This window comes from Schistocerca americana, chromosome 10 (genome assembly GCF_021461395.2).
Source record: "Schistocerca americana isolate TAMUIC-IGC-003095 chromosome 10, iqSchAmer2.1, whole genome shotgun sequence".
NCBI classification, from domain to species: Eukaryota; Metazoa; Arthropoda; class Insecta; order Orthoptera; family Acrididae; genus Schistocerca; species Schistocerca americana.
In genome coordinates, this window is record NC_060128.1 from 163,274,019 (window position 1) to 163,293,848 (window position 19,830).

A 19,830-nucleotide genomic window follows, 5' to 3' on the forward strand; every position below is an offset into this window, starting at 1 on the left:
AGTGTCTCATTTCCTAATCTAATTCACTATTTGACTACATTCCATTATCCTCGTCTTGCTTTTGTTGATGTTCGCTTTATATCCTCCTTTCGAGACACTGTCCATTCCGTTCAACTGCTGCTCAAATAGTTCAAATCGCTCTGATCACTAAAGGACTTAACATGTCAGGTCATCAGTCCCCTAGAACTTAGAACTACTTAAACCTAACTAACCTAAGGACATCACACACATCCATGCCCGAGACAGGGTTCGAACCTGCGACCGTAGCAGTCGCGGGGTTCCGAACTGAAGCGCCTAGAACCGCTCGGCCACCGCGGCCGGCAACTGCTCTTCCAGGTCCTTTGCGGTCTCTGACAGAATTACAGTGTCATCGACAAACCTTCTCTGTGGATTTTAATTCCTACTCCGAATTTTTCTTTTGTTTCCTTTACTGCTTGCTAAATATACAGATTGAATAACATCGGGGATAGACTACAACCCTGTCTCACTCCCTTCCCAACCACTGCTTCCCTTTCATGTCCCTCAACTCTTATAACTGCCATCTGGTTCCTGTACAAATTGTAAACAGTCTACCGCTCCCTTTATTTGACGCCTGCCACTTTTATAACTTGAAAGAGAGTATTCCAGTCAACATTGTCAACAGTTTCTGTAAGTCTACAAACGGTAGAAATGTAGGTTTGCCTTTCCTTAATCTATCTTGTAAGATAAGTTGTAGGGTCAATATTTTCTCACGTGTTCCAACATTTCTACGGAATACAAAGTGATCTTCCCCGAGGTCAGCTTCTACTAGTTTTTCCACTTGACTGTAAAGAATTCGTGTTAGTATTTTGCAGCTGTGACTTATTAAACTGATAGTTCGGTAATTTTCAGACCTGTCAACACTTGCTATCTTTGGGAATTATTATATTCTTCTTGAAGTCTGATTGTATTTCACCTGTCTCATGCATCTTGCTCTCAAGATGGTAGAGTTTTGTCAGAGCTGGTTCCCATTTCATCTTCATCCACATCCTCTTCCATTTCTGTAATACTGTCCTCAAGAACATCGCCCTAACATCGCCCTTGTACAGACCCTCTATATACTCCTTCCACCTTTCTGCTTTCCCTTCTTTGCTTAGAACTGGCTTTCCAACTGAGCTCTTGATATTCATACAAAGCGTTCTCTTTTCTCGAAAAGTCTCTTTAATTTTCCTGTAGGCGGTATCTATCTTACCCCTAGTGAGATAAGCCTCTACATCCTTACATTTGTCCTCTAGCCATCCCTGCCTAGCCATATTGATTTATAAAGGTGTTGGATGTCCTCCTGAGGGATACAGGGCTAAATTATATCCAATTGAAGCTTTAGATCGCCAAAATCCCGATCTGGTTGGAGTATCTTGCTCATAATGCTCCGAACGTTCTCAGTTAGGGAGAGACCCGGCGATCTTTGTGGAAAAGATAGGATTTGGCAAGCACGAAGGCAAAGGGTAGAATCTTGTGCCGTTGTGGGCCGGCATTATTTTGCTGAAATGTAAGCTCAGGATGACTTGCCATGAAGGACAACAAAACGAGGAGTGGAATATCGTAGGCGTACCGCTGTGATATAAGGATGCTGCGGATGACAATCAAAGAAGTCCTGCTATCAAATGCTGTCCCTGGCTGTCGGGTTATGTGGCGGGCGACAATCAGGTTGGAATCACACCGCTGTCCAAGGCGTCTCCAGACAGGTCTTCGGTCTGGAGTCTCACTGACTGTGGCGCAGTTGTCTTCAGTGATGAGTCCCGCTTCGAAATGAGCCCCGTTGACCAGCGAAGACGCGTCTGGAGTCCGATTTCAATCCCATTCGTATAATTCCTTCGTGGTGCGCCGTTTTTTGCTTTTACTTTTAAATGTTTTTGTCTTGTACACAAGCGGTAGTCTGGAAAGTTTCCTTTCTAGACTTCTACGAAAATATGCGTTCGTGGCACCCCTATAAGATGTTGAAAAATGTTGTTTTGAATTACCAATCGATCCTGCCAATTTTGAGTCGATAGCGCGTCATGAACTTTGTAGAGGTTTTCTCAGAAACGGTGGGGTATTGAGACAAAATATCTTAGAGTCTTCCATTTTGGGTTGTACACAAGGGGCCTGCCAAATATGAGCCGAATCTGTTGGCTGTGTATGGGGCATTACCCTTGTCAGTTGTGGTTTAGTTATTGATTATTGATTTAGTCCCGGTTTTGGCTGATTATGATCGCTCGATTGTCAATGTATTAATCGGTTTTCATAATATTAATACGTGAAAAAGGAAACTGAAGTACCGATTTTTAATATTAATTACACATGGATGCCAAAGAAACTTATACAGTTCGGAATGCATTTTGCTATAGATGTGCACAAAGACAAAATTATGTCCGTACGCAGCCGTTAAGAAGCGTGAAAGGACGTAGCTGTCTCTATATTCGTAAGTCTGATGATACCGTCTCTATCATGTACTTAAATCTCCAATACGTGAACATCGACAAGTGAAGTGCTGCCAACTTCTGTCCTGTGTACCGATCAGGGCTGTATTGCTTCGTGAAATCGCATTCTAGGGACGTCTATGTTGTAATGTTGCAGATGGTTCATTTGCGGCAACACACGCGTAACGGGCAGCTACAATGCCGCAGCTGCTACTTCGTTGATGCTGCCAGCAGTGGGGAAGCGAAATTTAGTAACGAAACCGTCGGAGGCAACAGAAGTTGTTTCTCAGCGTCTTTTTTTCCTTTACTTTCGTCTAAGGGCACACAGAACTTGCCTTGTGTTCGTTTGGCGCTGTCACCACAAAGTCTGAAGTGTTCTTCATTTTCAGTTTCTGTATTCTGGATAGCTGCGACTCCTCTTGTCACGCGGAAACTGTGTCTGTTTCAGGCTATCCCTCGAAGAAGACCATGAACGGGTCGGACTGAAAGACTAAGAGCTAAAGAGACACAATTTTTGCGTAGATAAAGTCACAGGAATAATGTGGACGCCTATTGTTGTTTTAGAAGATATACTTAAATATGCACTGAACGTAACACGAAATAATTTTGAGAGCTATAATTGCAATCTCGTGAATTTACAGTCCCCACTTTGTAATGCAAATCATTTCGCACCTGACATTACTTTACTCGATATCACGGCATTCACGTTGCATTGCCGCAAGTTAATTTTCCGCCGTTAATACAAAATTTATTTTTCAACGCACTGTACCAAGGACTCACTCACTTCATACGCCGAAACAACTGAAGAGAAATCAATGAACTTTCTCAAGAATACTCGTAGCTATAAAGCAGCATTTGCTAAGGGTCAGTTCTGAGGCTAAAATTTCAGTTTTACTTGGACTGTATCACTTTAAGAAAGATGACATTTCTTAACACACATTATGTCCACTGACTCAGTTGGTCGAATTTCGACCACAGTCGATACTATCTGCAATGAACGCTTGAAGCATAGCCGTCTGCCAAGCGAGGTGAGGTGAGACAAGGGGGAGAGGGTACGACACGTCAGCCTGCCCTGATGGTTCCGACCACTGGGTGCCACCGCCTTACATTCCAGCCTGTCTTCAAGAGTCCTGTGTTCAGTTAGGTGCCAGGCACCTTGGTTCGTCTGCAGCGGACACCAAGCCAGTCGTAAGGCAGACTGCGCAGCGGAGACAACCGACTTGGGTCAGCAAGGGCTCCGTCGGCGCCAGCATCTTTTATTTAGGCTGTCTATCGCTCTAGATGGTGCTGTACTTTCGTTTTGACTAATTCTGTGGCGGCATGTTGATGTGGGAGATATCATAGAAGAATTTGACAGGGCACTGAACGACCTGAGCCGAAACAAGGCCTCTGGAGTAGATGTCATTCACTCAGAACTGCTGGTATCTTTGGAAGAGCCAGCCGTGACTAAACTATTGCTTCTGGTGTGCAAGTTATATGAGCAAGGCGAAATACCCTCAGACTTCGAGAAGATAGTAATAATCCCAATTCTAAGGAAAGAGGGTACTGACATGTGTCAATATTACCACACTACCAGTTTAACAAGTATGGTTGCACGATACTGACACGAATTATTTACACAAGAATGGAAAAAGTGGTAGAAGTCGACATCAAGGAATATCAGTGTTGGTTCCGGAGAAATTTAGGAGCACACGACGCAATACTGACCCTATGACTTACCTTACAAGGTAGGTTAAGGAAAAGTCAAACCTACATTTATAGCATTTGCAGATTTCGAAAAAGATTTTGGAAATGGGATATACTCTTTAAATTTCTGAAGGAATTAGGAGTAAAGTACAGGGAGCGAAAGATTATTTACAACTTTCAAAGAAATCAGATGGCACTTACAAGAATCAAAGGGCATGAAAGCAATGCACTGGTTGAGAAGGGATTAGATTGTACTATATGGATATGAGCTGCAGCCGTCTAGAACGAAATTAGAGTTGTATTAATACCTTCAGCTGCTGACAGATATCAACGGCGACAGGTGAAAACGTGTGCCACCGAGGCCACAGAGGATAGCGTGACTGCAGGGACTATCTCGCACACGCCTCCCACGTGACCCACATTCTCACCTTGTACGTCCACTCACCACATTCGTAGCGTCCCAAGTGGTTCAAATGGCTCTGAGCACTATGGGGCTTAACTGCTGTGGTCATCAGTCCCCTAGTACTTAGAACTACTTAAACCGAACTAACCTAAGGACATCACACACATCCATGCCCGAGGCAGGATTCTAACCTGCGATCGTAGCGATCGCGCGGTTCCAGACCGTAGCGCCTAGAACCGCTCGGCCACCACGGCCGTCCGTAGCGTCCCACCCCAATCCACTCATTACTCGAGGAAGACATTCTTACCAAGTCCCGTTAGAGTTCGGTGAATATGTGTGCATCCGCACAGAAGAAGAAGGTCATGACCGGTATAGCCAGAACTATGTAGTATATGGATATGGTGTCTACTCTTTTGGACATGTCCACTGGGCTGGGGCACTACGAATGTAGTGTGTGGACATGCAAGGTGAGAATGTGGGTCACGCGGGAGGTGTTCGCGAGATAGTCCCTGGAGTCGCACTATCCTCTGTGCCCTTCGTGGCTCAGAGGCAAGAGATCCCGGGGTCGAGTCCCGGTCGGGGCACAAATCTTCACCTGTCCCCGTTGAAATCTGTCAACGCCCGTCAGGAGCTGAAGGTATTAATACAATTCTAATTTCGGGATTAGATAGAGTTGTAGGCTACCCGCGATATTATTCAATCTGCACATTGAGCAATCATTAAACGAAATTAAATAAGAAGTTATACATGTAATTACAAACGTAAATACAAACGTCTCAAAAATGAGATTGACAGGAAGTGCAAAATGGCTAAGCAGGGATGGCTAGAGGACAAATGTAAGGATGTAGAGGCCTATCTCACTAGGGGTAAGATAGATACCGCCTACAGGAAAATTAAAGAGACCTTTGGAGATAAGAGAACGACTTGTATGAATATCAAGAGCTCAGATGGAAACCCAGTTCTAAGCAAAGAAGGGAAAGCAGAAAGGTGGAAGGAGTATATAGAGGGTCTATACAAGGGCGATGTACTTGAGGACAATATTATGGAAATGGAAGAGGATGTAGATGAAGATGAAATGGGAGATACGATACTGCGTGAAGAGTTTGACAGAGCACTGAAAGACCTGAGTCGAAACAAGGCCCCCGGAGTAGACAATATTCCATTGGAACTACTGACGGCCGTGGGAGAGCCAGTCCTGACAAAACTCTACCATCTGGTGAGCAAGATGTATGAAACAGGCGAAATACCCTCAGACTTCAAGAAGAATATAATAATTCCAATCCCGAAGAAAGCAGGTGTTGACAGATGTGAAAATTACCGAACTATCAGCTTAATAAGTCACAGCTGCAAAATACTAACACGAATTCTTTACAGACGAATGGAAAAACTAGTAGAAGCCAACCTCGGGGAAGATCAGTTTGGATTCCGTAGAAACACTGGAACACGTGAGGCAATACTAACCTTACGACTTATCTTAGAAGAAAGATTAAGGAAAGGCAAACCTACGTTTCTAGCATTTGTAGACTTAGAGAAAGCTTTTGACAATGTTGACTGGAATACTCTCTTTAAAATTCTAAAGGTGGCAGGGGTAAAATACAGGGAGCGAAAGGCTATTTACAATTTGTACAGAAACCAGATGGCAGTTATAAGAGTCGAGGGACATGAAAGGGAAGCAGTGGTTGGGAAGGGAGTAAGACAGGGTTGTAGCCTCTCCCCGATGTTGTTCAATCTGTATATTGAGCAAGCAGTAAAGGAAACAAAAGAAAAATTTGGGGTAGGTATTAAAATTCATGGAGAAGAAATAAAAACTTTGAGGTTCGCCGATGACATTGTAATTCTGTCAGAGACAGCAAAGGACTTGGAAGAGCAGTTGAATGGAATGGACAGTGTCTTGAAAGGAGGATATAAGATGAACATCAACAAAAGCAAAACAAGGATAATGGAATGTAGTCTAATTAAGTCGGGTGATGCTGAGGGAATTAGATTAGGAAATGAGGCACTTAAAGTAGTAAAGGAGTTTTGCTATTTGGGGAGCAAAATAACTGATGATGGTCGAAGTAGAGAGGATATAAAATGTAGGCTGGCAATGGCAAGGAAAGCGTTTCTGAAGAAGAGAAAGTTGTTAACATCCAGTATTGATTTAAGTGTCAGGAAGTCATTTCTGAAAGTATTCGTATGGAGTGTAGCCATGTATGGAAGTGAAACATGGACGATAAATAGTTTGGACAAGAAGAGAATAGAAGCTTTCGAAATGTGGTGCTACAGAAGAATGCTGAAGATTAGATGGGTAGATCACAGGACTCTCAGGACTGAAGACCACAACAACAACAACATGTAATTAAAGTTCAGGGATAAGAAATAAAAACTTCTAAGTTTACTGATGACATTGTAATTTTGTCAGAGACAAGAAAAGGACTTGGAAGTGCAGTTGAACGGAATGGACATTGTCTTGAAAGCAGAATATAACATGAACATCAACAAAAACTAATCAACTTAATGGAATGTAGTCGAGTTGAAGCAAGAGATACTGAGGGAACTAGTTTAGGAAATGAGACGCTAAAAGCAGTGGATAATGAGCTTTGTTATTTGTTCAGTAAAATAACGTGTCTTGGGCGAAGGAAAGGATGTGGGGAGAAGAATAGGAAGGAGGGAAGATTGGAGTAAATACATACCTGAGCAACGCTGGGTACTCAGCTAGTGTGTAAAAACGATCTCGACTGCAACAGTCACTTACATCTATTACAAGGGGGAGGAAACAGGGTGAAGTACGAAACAGGAGCAAAGAAGACGACAAAGGCTACGTCACATGGTGGGAGAGTAATTCGCTTCTTGAAGATCCTGTACCTAGGAAATCACGAAGTTTCCTGGTCGGCGTTTCAGTCTAGTGATATATTTTAGAATCACATGAAACTATGCGTGTTATTTATATTGTTTTTGTTATTGTGAGACTTCATATTGTGTTTTGTGTGGCATTGGTAAATAATTTTAGTTCGGCGCAACTAAGTGCTGTGAAATATATATCAAAGCTATTCTGAAGCTATTTTTAAGTCTTCTGTTACAGAATTTTAAGGTGAATAAAAGTCTGCGTGTTTTTGAAACAAGTCAGATAATGTGTGAACAGTGAAGCCATGCTTCATCGGTTGTGTACTGTCTTGCACCTTGAGTCGAGAAGTCTCCTACGATGGAACATGTGGTACTGGCAAATGAACTGAGCTTTTTGACTTATTACCAACTTTACCTGTCTGTAAAATGGAAACTTTGCTGTAGTTTTCAACAGCATATGTTTCGCAATATACTTAACTTGTAACAGGTATCTGATAATACACTGTAGCGCCGAACAAACTTGTATAGGCATATGTATTCAAATACAGAGATATGTAAACATACAGAATACGACTCTGCGGTCGGCAACGCATATAAAAGCGTCTAGCTCAGCTGTTAAATCGGCTACTGCTGCCACAATGGCAGGTTGTCAAGATTGAAGTGAGTTTGAACGTGGTGTTGCAGTCGGCGCACGAGCGATGCGACACAGCATCTGCGAGGTAGCGGATGAAGTGGGGATTTTCCTGTACGACCATTTCACGAGTGTACCGTGAATATCAGGAATCCGGTACAATATCAAATCTCCGACATCGCTGCGGCCGCAGAAAGATCCTGCGAGAACAGGACCAACGATGACTGGAGAGAATCGTTCAACGTGTCAGAAGTGCAACTCTTCCGCAAATTTCTGCACATTTCAGTGCTGGGCTATCAACAAGTGTCAGCGTGGAAACCATTCAACGAAAAATCATCGATATGGGCTTTCGGAGCCGAAGGCCTACTCATGTACCCTTGATGACTGCACGGCACAAAGCTTTACGCCTCGTCTGGACTCGTCAACACCGACATTGGACTGTCGATGACTGAAAACATGTTGCCTGGTCAGACGAGTCTCGTTTCAAATTGTATCGAGCGGATGGACGTGTACGGGTATGGAGACAACCTCATGAATCCATGGACCCTGCATGTCAGCAGGGAACTGTAATGGTGTGGGGTAGGTGCAGTTGGAGTGATATGGGGCACTTGATGTGTCTAGATACGACTGTGACAGAAGATACGTACGTAAGCATCCAGTCTGATCAGCTGCATCCATTCATGTCCATTGTGCATTTCGACGGACTTGGGCAATTCCAGCGGGACAATGTGACACCCCACACGTCCAGAATTGATGCAGAGTGGCTCCAGGAACACTGTTCTGAGTTTAAACATTTCCGCTAGTCACCAAAATCCCCAGAGATAAACGTTATTGAGTATATCTGGGATGCCTTGCAATGCTGTACAGAAGAGATCTCCATCCCGTCGTAACAGATTTATGGGCAGCCCTGCAAGATTCAGTTCCCTCCAGCACTACTTCAGACATTAGTCGAGTCCATACCACATAGTGTTACGACACTTCTCCGTGCTCATGGGGGCGCTACACGATACTAGGCAGGTGTACCAGTTTCTTTGGCTCTTCACTGTATATCAAAGCTATTCTGAAGCTTTTGTAAAGTCTTCTGTTACAGAATTTTAAGATGAGTAAAATTGTATGCGTTTTTGAAAGAAGTTACATAACTTGTGAAGAGTGAAGCCATGCTTCATCGGTTGTGTGACACCTTGCACCTTGAGTCGGGAGGTCTTCTACGGCAGAACATGTGATATTGGCAAACTTTCAAATGAACTGGAATTCTTTCACATCTTGCAAATTTTACCTGTCTGGAAAATGAAAACTTTGTGTTAGTTTTCATTTGGTGGATTCAGATATCGCAATATACTTATCTTGTAACTGATATTTGATAATATTTTTATTTAATTTGATTTCACATACTGCTAATTGGTATGTAGTAGAGTAATTATGTAACAGATAGACTTTCAAATAATTTATTGGCAAGATTTACTCGATTGCCACACTTTCAAATTTCAATTGCATATGTCTTCCTAGTTCCATAACCATGTTGTATTTCGGAACGTTTTTTCACACTTGGAAAAACCTCACTTTAGCTGGGTAATTTTTGTAATTTCAGAAAAAGACGTAGCAGACAAGAAAAATTCCGTCCGAACGAGCCCCGGAAGGCCCAACGGCACCGACAGACCGCCGTGTCGTCTTCAGCCGAAGGCGTCACTCGGATTCGGATACGGAGGGGCGTGTGGCCAGCACGCCGCTCTCCCGGTCGCTGTCAGCTTTCGTGCCGGAGCCGCTACTGCCGGCTGGCCCGCAAGGGCTGAGTGCAGCCTGCTTGCTTGCGAATGGAGCCGAGCGGTCACCCATCCGAGTGCTGCCCGAGCACGACAGCACTTATCTTCGGGGAGCAGCACATAAGACTAGAATTATTTGAGAATGGAATACGAAAATACATTCAATTTCTATTACAGGTCCAACTAGAATGTTCCAAGGTACAACACTCTCCTTACTTTCAGCTGGCTAACGTTTACTGAAACCAAAAGCAAATGATTGGCGGCCAAAGGCTTCCGACTTCTATCGATTCAGGACAACTTAACTGTAAACAAGTACGAAAGCTACGGATTTAAATATCTGGTAACGGGAGCTCGACTGAATGCCGGAAGACAAGCACACCTGGAAGTGAGACTCACGTATACGACGGGGGTGGCGCCCGGCCTCTGTGCAGCCCGGCTGGAGTCACGGTCGCTCTCCTTTGAGGGATCGCCAGGAGGCACGGCGGCGGGGGCGGCGGAGGGTGCTTCCGACCCTCCTCCCTCCTGCTGCTTGTCCGCCCCCGCGATGCCCGCGTCCCCAGCAGAAGGCGCTGCGGTCGGGGGCGGCGGTCGGCACGCGGGGGCGGCGTTCCGGGAGTCGCCCCCTGCGTCTGCGCTCTCGCTCTCGCCGCTCTGCCGCGGCGTCTGCGTGTCGGCGTCGGCTGTGGGCGGACGGACAACCACCAGAGTCGTTTCCTTATTTACTCGTTCACTAACTGTTCCAGTGGCTCACAATTGTCAAATGGGGAAAGAAGGAAAAGAGAAAGCACACGTTTCTAACATGCATTGGAATTTGATATACGTCCTAATCTCCTTCCCCCTCTCCCTTGTTTCTGTCCATCTCCTCCTCCTCTCTCCCTTTCTCCATGTCCTCCTCCTCCTTCCCACGTCTCTCTCTCCATCACCTCCGCACCCTTCCTTTGTCCATCTTCTCGTTCCTCCTCTCTCTCCATCTCTCTCCTTCACACAGTTCCCCTTTCTATGTCCATCTTCTCCTGCCTTCTCTCTCCATTTCCTGTTTCTATCTCGATTTGCTCCCACCATTCTCTCCATCGCCTCTTCTCCTTTTTCTCTGACACTGAGCTTGTTTATTGTTATTACATAGTCATAGTATTCTAATGATAAGCCGTAAGTACAGCTTTCCTGTTTAGTAAACTGTTTCACTATTACATTAAAATATGCAGCCAATATATCTCCAACAGTATCGTGCAAAAATTTGAGGTAAATCAGTCGAGTACTTATTGAGATTATTGGTAACACTATTTCCCATTTCTATATTACATAAATATTTATGTACTGTAGATATTAAACACACAGTACATAGCGTATGTATGACAGTATATTAAATGAAGTATTGTGTAAAAATTTAATCAGCCAAGAACTTCTCGAGATTTTTAGTAATAAGTTTCCCCCTATATGCATTACATATTTATTTACATAATAAAAAATGGGTCGTAAAAACACGAGCGCTTTCAAATGCACGGCGAAGAACTTTGGAAGATTTACGACTTTGAACAAACGAACGTTTACATTTTTATTTTCATAAAAGTAAATGTTCGTGTGTTCAGAATCCACTACTGTGATTTGCCTTTCTGCCTCCAAATGGCAGGAATTCACAGTAAGCAGAAACTAGCTTGTATATCCATACGCACTGGAGTTCGGTATCTTTTTCCTATATACAGTGCTTTGTCTGTTCTGAGTGCTTGATGATGTTGCTGAAGCTCTTAGCGCACGGAAGATATATTCAGGCCTCTGGTACAGTTTTTAAGGTAAGTGATTTATATCGTTGCTCTGTTTATGTGATTAATATCGTTGCTATACAGGATGGTCCATTGATAGTGACCGGGCCAAATATCTCACGAAATAAGCGTCCAACGAAAAAACTACAAAGAACGAAACTTGTCTAGCTTGAAGGGGGAAACCAGATGGAGCTATGGTTGGCCCGCTAGATTGCGCTGCCATACATCAAACGGATATCAACTGCGTTTTTTAAAATAGCAACCTCCATTTTTTATTACATATTCGCTCAGTACGTAAAGAAATGTGAATGTTTTAGTTGGACCACTTTTGTCTACCTTCTATATCCTCTCTGCTTCGGCTATCATCTGTTATTGTGCTGGCAAATAGCAAAACTCATCTACTACATTTAGTGTCTCATTTCCTAATGTAAATTCTCTCAGCATCATTTGATTTAATTCTGCTACATTCCATTGTATCTGTTCTGCTTTTGTTGGTGTTCATTTTATATCCTCCTTTCAAGACATTGTCCATTCCGTTCAACTGCTTTTCCGAGTACTTTTATGTGTCTGACAGAATCACAATGGCATCAAGAAATCTCAAAGTTTTTTTATTTATTTTCCCTGATGTTTAATTCCTATTCCAAATTTTTCTTTGATTTATTTACTGTTTGTTCAATGTACAGACTGAACAATATCGCGGATATGCTACAACACTGTCTATCTCCCTTTTCAACCACAGCTTCCCTTTCACGCCCCTCGACTCTTATAACTGCCGTCTGGTTTCTGTACAAGCTGTAGATAGTCTTTCGCTCCTTGTATTTTACCCCTGCTACCTACAGAATTTCAAAGACAGTATTCCAGCCAATATCGTCAAAAGCTCTCTCTAAGTCTACAAATGCTGTAAGTTAACCTTTCCCTTAACCTTCCTTCTATATTAAGTCGTAGGGTCAGTACTGCCTCGCATGTTCCTACATTTCTCTGGAATGCAAACTGATCTTCCCCGAGGCCGGCTGCTACCACTTTTTCCATTCTTCTGTAAAGAAAGCGTCTTAGTATTTTGAACGATGACTTATTAAAGTGATAGTTAGGTAATTTCACACCTGTCAGCAACTGCTTTCTTCTTGCAGTCTCATATATCTTGCACACCACATGGAAGAGTTTTATCACGGCTGGCTCTTCCAAGGCCATCAGTACTTCTGACGGAATATCGTCTACCCCCGGGGTCTCTTTTCGACTTATATCGTTCAGAGCTTTGTCAAATTCTTCTCGCGTATCATATCTTCAATATGATATTCATCTACGTCCACTTCCCTTTCTATATTATTGCTTTCAATTTCATCTCCCTTGCATAGACCTTCAGTATACACCTTCCATCTTTTAGGTTTACCATCTTTGCTCAGGACTGTTTTTCCATCTGAGCTCTTGATAATCATACAGCTGCTTTTATTTTCCCCAAAGGCCTCTTTAATCTTCCTCTAGGCCGTGTCTATCTTTTACCTAGTGAAATATGCTTCGAAATCCTTAGTCCCCTAGCAATTGCTGCTTAGCAATTTTACACTTCTGTCAGCCTCATTTTTAAACGTTTGTATTCTCTTTCGTCTGCTTCATTTGCTACATTTTCAAATTTCCTCCTTTCTCCAATTAAATTCAGTATATCTTGTGTTATACAAGGATTTGTACTAGGACTTGTCTTTTTACCTATTTGATCCTGTCCTGTTTTCACTATTTCATCTCTTAAAGCTACCCATTCGTCTTCTACTGCATTCCTTTCCCTTTTCTTGTCAACCGTTACCCGATGCTTCCTCTGAAACTCTCAACAACATCTGGCTCTTTCAACTTATCCAGGTCCCTTCTCTCCTTAATTTCCTACCTTTTTCCAGTTTCTTTAATTTTAATATGCAGTTCTTAACCAGTAGATTGTAGTCAGAGTCCATACCTGCCTCTGGAAAAGACTTACTATTTACAATCTGTTTCCTAAATCTCTGTCTAACCATTATATAATCAATCTTAACCTTCTGGTGTCTTCAAGTCTCTTCCACGTATACGACCTTCTTTTATGATTCTTAAACCAACTGTTAACTGTAATTATGCTCAGTGTAAAATTTTACCAGGCGGCTTCCTCTCCTTCTATTCCTTTTCCTACTATTATCGAATCCAATTCCCCATCAAAATTAAATTTTCGTGTTCTTCAAGTATCTGAATAAATTCTTTTATCTCATCATACATTTCTTCATCATCTGCGGAGGTAGTTAGGGTGTAAACTTGCGCTACTGTGTGGGCTTCGTGAGTCTTTTGGCTGCAATAAAATTACGACTGTAGTTTCCCCTTGCTTTCAGCCATCCGCAGTACCAGCAAAGGGACGGCATTATTGTTGATATTAGAAGGCCAGATTAAAAAATCATTAACACTGTTGTCCCTGCAACTAGTGAAAAGGCTGCTGCTCCTCTTCAGGAACCACACGTTTGTCTGGCCTCTCAACAGATCCCCCTTCGCTGTGGTTGTACGCACGGTACGGCTATCTGTATCGCTGAGACACGGAAGTCATCCCACGGATGGCAAGTTCCATGTTTCACGGGGGAGATGTATTCTAGTATTATTCAATAAATATCAGTGCAGTTTATGATTAACACCCATTATCGTCACAGAATAGACAATGGCGGATATTGCAAAACACTTTTTACAAGCCTTATAATGGTAACTCTTTTACTTTCGATGTAATTAAGGTCTATAAATAAAAAATTTGTCATTTGACTGTGCTACACATATAACACGTTTTCGGGGCAAGAGAATAGCATATTAATATTACGATGAACCACCACAGTTAAACAGTAACGTAAAAAAATCTGAAGCCGGCTGACACTGCATGATTCTGCCATTTACTTTCATTTCTTATACATAAAAGTGCCGCTCCAGTAGATATACAGAAACTCGAGCTAATCTGAATGCAAAGTTGTGTCAAGTTTTCAAAGCGATAGGTGAAGAACTTTCAGAGCTTTAAGATTCTGAACAAACGAACATTCATATTTTTACTTATATAGATGGACAGATTTCAGTACAACACATTTTGAAGGGATGTATTTAGAGTCAGACAAGAGGTCCCAGCGTGTCGTATGAAGGTGTTGAAAACAAAGTATTCCATATTTTGAGACTTGGTAGTATGAACCAAAACAAGAGATAAATGTCCAGCAAACATTGGTTCTGAAATGCACACCTTGAGAGGTATGAGCACATGTTCATCTTCGGTATCGTAAAACACATCACCTCTACTGCAATCTTTTTGCTATTGTGAACGATCTAAATAACGCAGTAAACGAATGAGGACATATTCCTCTGCTAGTGTTCATGACAGGGCATGAAGTAAACGTCTGTTAGTGTTCTGAGTAAGTGCAGCGCTTACATTACTTGTAACGTAACCACTTTGCGTTTTGATGAAGATGTGAAATGCTTACCTCTCTAAATATGGAATAATTTTTTTATCCTGTATATATCGTTGAATATGTTGAAAATTGTGTGGCAGAACGTAAACATACAAATTTGGCTAAAGTACTTGAAGTCGAAGACTCACACTGAATAGGCACGGTAGTGTGTCCACACCCTTGTTGGGGCTTATCAATTTTAGCACAAAATCGCCGCGAGACAGTCCGTGAGACTTGCACAAGTTGTAATTTCCTTAGAATGGTTAGGCATTCATCATTCACCGGAGATGAGAAACTTACTTGTGTTTATCTTTTTTTTCTAGAGCGATACGACAGTTAAAATAGATAACGACCTGCCCCCTACAAATGTTACCGCCCTGTCCACAGTACTGTCTTGATTTGTAGTAAGACTTCGGTCCTAGTGGAGGACGCAGACGGATATTAACAAATCGGGAAAGATGACGAAATTCTGCGAATTGCACTGGCCTGGCATGAGGTGAGGGTGAACTGTAAAAGTTGTGGAAAACAGCGTACGTAATTACAATGAAAAAGCAGAACACATCAAAGATGCAAAACAGGAAGTAAAATGAAACCAGAATGAGATTTTCACTCTGCAGCGGAGTGTGAGCTTCTGTAAAGTTTGGAAGGTAGAAGACGAGATACTGGCAGAAGTAAAGCTGTGAGACTGGGCGTGAGTCGTGCTTCGGTAGCTGAGATGGTTGAGCACTTGCCCGCGAAAGGCAAAGGTCCCGAGTTCGAGTCTCGGTCCGCCACACAGTTTTAATCTGCCAGAAAGTTACAGTAAAATGTAAGTTCAGGACGTAAACTACTACTACTTTTGGGTAACCAAACTAAACTGAACTCCTTGCGAACAGGCCATGGAAGGCCCAAAGGCACCGACCGGCCGCCGTGTCATCCTCAGCCCACAGGCGTCACTGGATGCGGATATGGAGGGGCATGTGGTAAGCACACCGCGCTCTCCCGTCCGTATGCCAGTTTACGAGACCGGAGCCGCTGCTTCTCAATTATCTATCTCCTCAGTTTGCCTCACTAGGGCTGAGTGCACCTCGCTCGCCAACAGCGCTCGGCAGAACGGATAGTCACCCATCCAAGTACAGGCCCAGACCGATAGCGCTTAACTTCGGTGATCTGACGGGAACCGGTGTTAGCAATGCGGCAAGGCCGTTGGCACTTTTGGGTAAAGTAAGTCAAAATTAATAACTTTCTAAGCAAATTTTTCCGACTACTTTTCAGATGACATGTTGACAAAACAGATAAAGGGATACAGCAAGCAGACCTGTGCAAATTCATTTTCACAATTAACTTAATTTCGTATGAGCAGTCAAGACGAAATAAAAATTGGACAGTTTTTAGGATTAAAATACACTGCGCAACAAAATTAGAGGATCACTTTTTCGAAACTTCGTAACTGCCTCCCATTGCGACGTGTAAGGTTCAGATTTGGGTAAAAGGTGCCCACAACCATGCTCTGTAATGGTGCAGAGGCCTGCCGCCCTACGAAATCGCCCTCGGGCTCGGCGACGCTTCAGACAGGTGTCGACGCATGCGAAAGACAGGCCAGAACTCAGAAGTTCAGTTAAGGTGTAAGGGGGGTAATGATGTCACACTAGCTTTTTTGTCACATTGGAGCCAAATTTCACTACAATTCTGCCCAAAGCCAGCGTGGACGAGTCACACGATGAGAAAATTGTCACTCCACATCTCACCAAGATATCACCCTCTCTGTTGCCAGTCTTGCAGTGGAGGTCAGACCCGCGATACCCAGAGTTCAAATCACGCGGTTTTCCTATGAGCGGCCGATGAAAGCATTTCAGATACCCACATCTCAGAATCGACACGAAGGTGGCATAAAGGGCATCAATGAAACGACCCCTTCCATTGGGCGTTGATTCCCAAAGATGTCGCGGTCGAAAACGACATTTCTGATGAGCGACAGACCGAACCTCTTGGCAATGTTCGATATTGCCGCCACCACCCGGGCGATGAAAAACTATTCTGACATTGTGGGCCAGCGACCCCAGTGATTGAGATCTGATCCCTTTGGATGTAGTGCGACCGCAATTTTCTCTGTTGTGTTCTGGGTAGGATCACTATGGACCGTTCAAAACCATTCGACGAAATTCGAACGTGATTCGCAGCAGCAAATGATGTTTATGCTTTTTCAGCCCTCCTATATCGCGCTCTCATGTGCCGTGATCACTGAAGGGATGCAAGGCAGGGGGCGGGTGGGGGGGGGGGGGGGGGGGGGGAGCGGCAGGGAGGGAGGTGGGAGAGGGTGCAACATTGAGTTTGACATGCTCGTGGAAAAAACAGCGAAGGGTCCCACTATAACCTTCCAGTTCAGCAATACAGTCGATGCCTCCCTCCGCCCACACGCCTTTATTGAGCACGTTACAAATGCGCCTGTCAGAGAGTTTGATACCTATTCAGCCTAGCGGCTGCTTTAGTGCTTGACGAAAGACAATCGGTTCGGCACCCCTTTTATGTATTTGGTCGACAATTACGGGGTTTCAAAAAAGTGAGTTGTGCAGTGCTGAAAAACAACCATGAATTACGTATAACATTTTCACAGAAATGAATCGAGGTCCACAGAACTGACACATAGATGTATCATACGTTTAGATGTGATCAGCTGAAAATAAAAAAGAAGTACATTGGGTTTTGCAGAAGACGGAGTGTAAAAAGCCCTAATTTGGAAAATTGGTTTTGCGTGCATGGAACGAGAAGAAATATTGACACGTTGTGAAATAATGAGGAACTAAAAAATGGTTCAAATGGCTCTGAGCACTATGGGACTCAACATCTTAGGTCATCAGTCCCCTAGAACTTAGAACTACTTAAACCTAACTAACCTAAGGACATCACACACACCCATGCCCGAGGCAGGATTCGAACCTGCGACCGTAGCAGTCCCGCGGTTCCGGACTGCAGCGCCAGAACCGCACGGCCACCGCGGCCGGCAATGAGGAACTCTCTGCATCGCAGTTGAAAGTAGTTTTCTTAATATAATTGAGAATTTGTTTGCGGAAGGGAAGCGGAAATGTCACTGAAGCATATCGGCGATGCTGGTAACTGGGCTTTCAGCCGTAGGAAGAATTTTGACATCGCCCCAGTCGGGCGACTCCGCGCAGTGCGTCGTTTCGCGGGTCATCGGATTACGTTCTTCCGAGATCAGCAACAATTGTTTCATAATAACATTGATGAAATGCTTTATTCAAATTTCAGAGCAAAGAAACGAACACAATGAAGATATAAGCATTTTCATACTTGAGTGCACACCAGAAAACTGTGTATATACGAAATTCGTTGGGATAATAGTAATAAAAAATGTTAATTGTAATAAGGACAAAGAATACGAAAGTGGAAAACTTACCTCAGAGCTATATATCCTGCACAAACTCAACAACCTAAAAGATGCGAGCAGTGTGAAAACGACATACTATACAACATTTCATTCTACATGAAATTATGGATAATTTTGTGAGAGATCCCTCGAAATAAATGGTAATAGAGTTTTCAGGATGAGTTTCCAGTCTGCAGTGCAGTGTGCGCTGTTCTGACACTTCCTGGCAGATTAAAACTGTGTGCCAGAGTGGGAGTCAACTTGTGACCTTTGTCTTTTACGGTCAGGTTGTCTACTGACAGTACCCAAGGCCTCGGCTGAGCCGTATCTCGGCTGCATCCTTTCTTCCAGGAGTGCTAGCGCTCCTAATGAAGCAGGAGAACTGTGAAATTTGGAAGGAAGGAAACCAGGTACTGGCGGAAGTAGAGCTGTGAGGGCGGCGGGTCGTGAGCCGTGCTTGAATAGCTCAGTCGGTGGAGCACTCATACGCGAATGGCAAAGATCCCGAGTGACGGTGTCGTACACAGCTTTGATCTGCCAGGAAGTTGCGGCAATAGAGTATTCAGAATGCAGAGAAGAGCAATGAGGATGATAGCCAACCTTAAATGGAGAAAAATATGTAGCTAGGCCAGCATTTACGATACTGACGCTGCCGTACACATACAAACATGAACTGCTGTTCTGGACAAAATTCAGATATGTTTCTGAGACTCAAGACCTGGCGCCACGATACAAGGAAACGGATCTTCTTCCGTGAGCTCAGACACGACACAGCGAATTCAAATCAAAGCCATCCTCTGCTGGTCCAAAAGTCCTAGAAAAACTGCATCCAAACGTGGGTGAGGTAAACAATAAAAATATTTTCGAAAAAATCTCTCGAAATAATTTTCGAAGAAAACTGTTGCTAGAGTGTGAAAATTCCTGTGTCACTACCGTGTAAGACAAATTGCAATGTAATATTGTACTCAAAATGAGATGTAACTTACATAAAAAATATGTTCTTCGAAGAGAGAGTCTGCCAAAGCATGTAGAAAAACATATAAGGGGTAGGGTTGTACTTTGAGACTAGTGTACCCGGTAACACTCTGGTCGTTTTTCCGACATAGTAAATGATTTTAGAATTATATGATGTAATTCGTCCTAGAGACCACCATAAGCAGCTTCCGCATTTCGTACTGCTTTTGTTGTGAGACATGAGGTTGTGTTTTGTGTAGCAGTTGCAATTATTTAAGTTCCACACATTTAAGTGCTGTGTAATACGAGAGATGTTCAAAAAAATGCGGAACGTTCGTGTTTTCGCGCCAATGGTGTGTTGGAGCCAAATGAGGTTGGCATCCCTGCACACGCCTGTGTTCAATGTGTAACTGCCAGATGTTTCATTCTTGTATGTCTGTTCGTTATTGTTCAATGCTGTATTGAGTAGAACGTCGTGTTGCACAGTTTGCGAATTTCGAGATGGTAGAGATAGAGGAGCAACACGTCTGCATTAAATGTTGCTTGAAACTCAAGAAAACTTTTACAGAGACACACCAAATGATGCAGGAAGCCTACGGCGACGAGTGCTTTAGCCGTA

General features: G+C 43.3%; 1 protein-coding gene across 1 annotated transcript in view; it reads right to left on the minus strand.

The window, feature by feature from the left end:
• LOC124552327 (protein lifeguard 3-like) overlaps window positions 1-19,830 on the minus strand; it is a 101,245-nt gene that overhangs the window by 69,658 nt on the left and 11,757 nt on the right. The window contains exon 2 of the mRNA XM_047126598.1: window positions 10,117-10,400. Within this exon, the coding sequence (XP_046982554.1) occupies window positions 10,117-10,400 (284 nt within the window). The remainder of the gene's footprint in view (window positions 1-10,116; window positions 10,401-19,830) is intronic.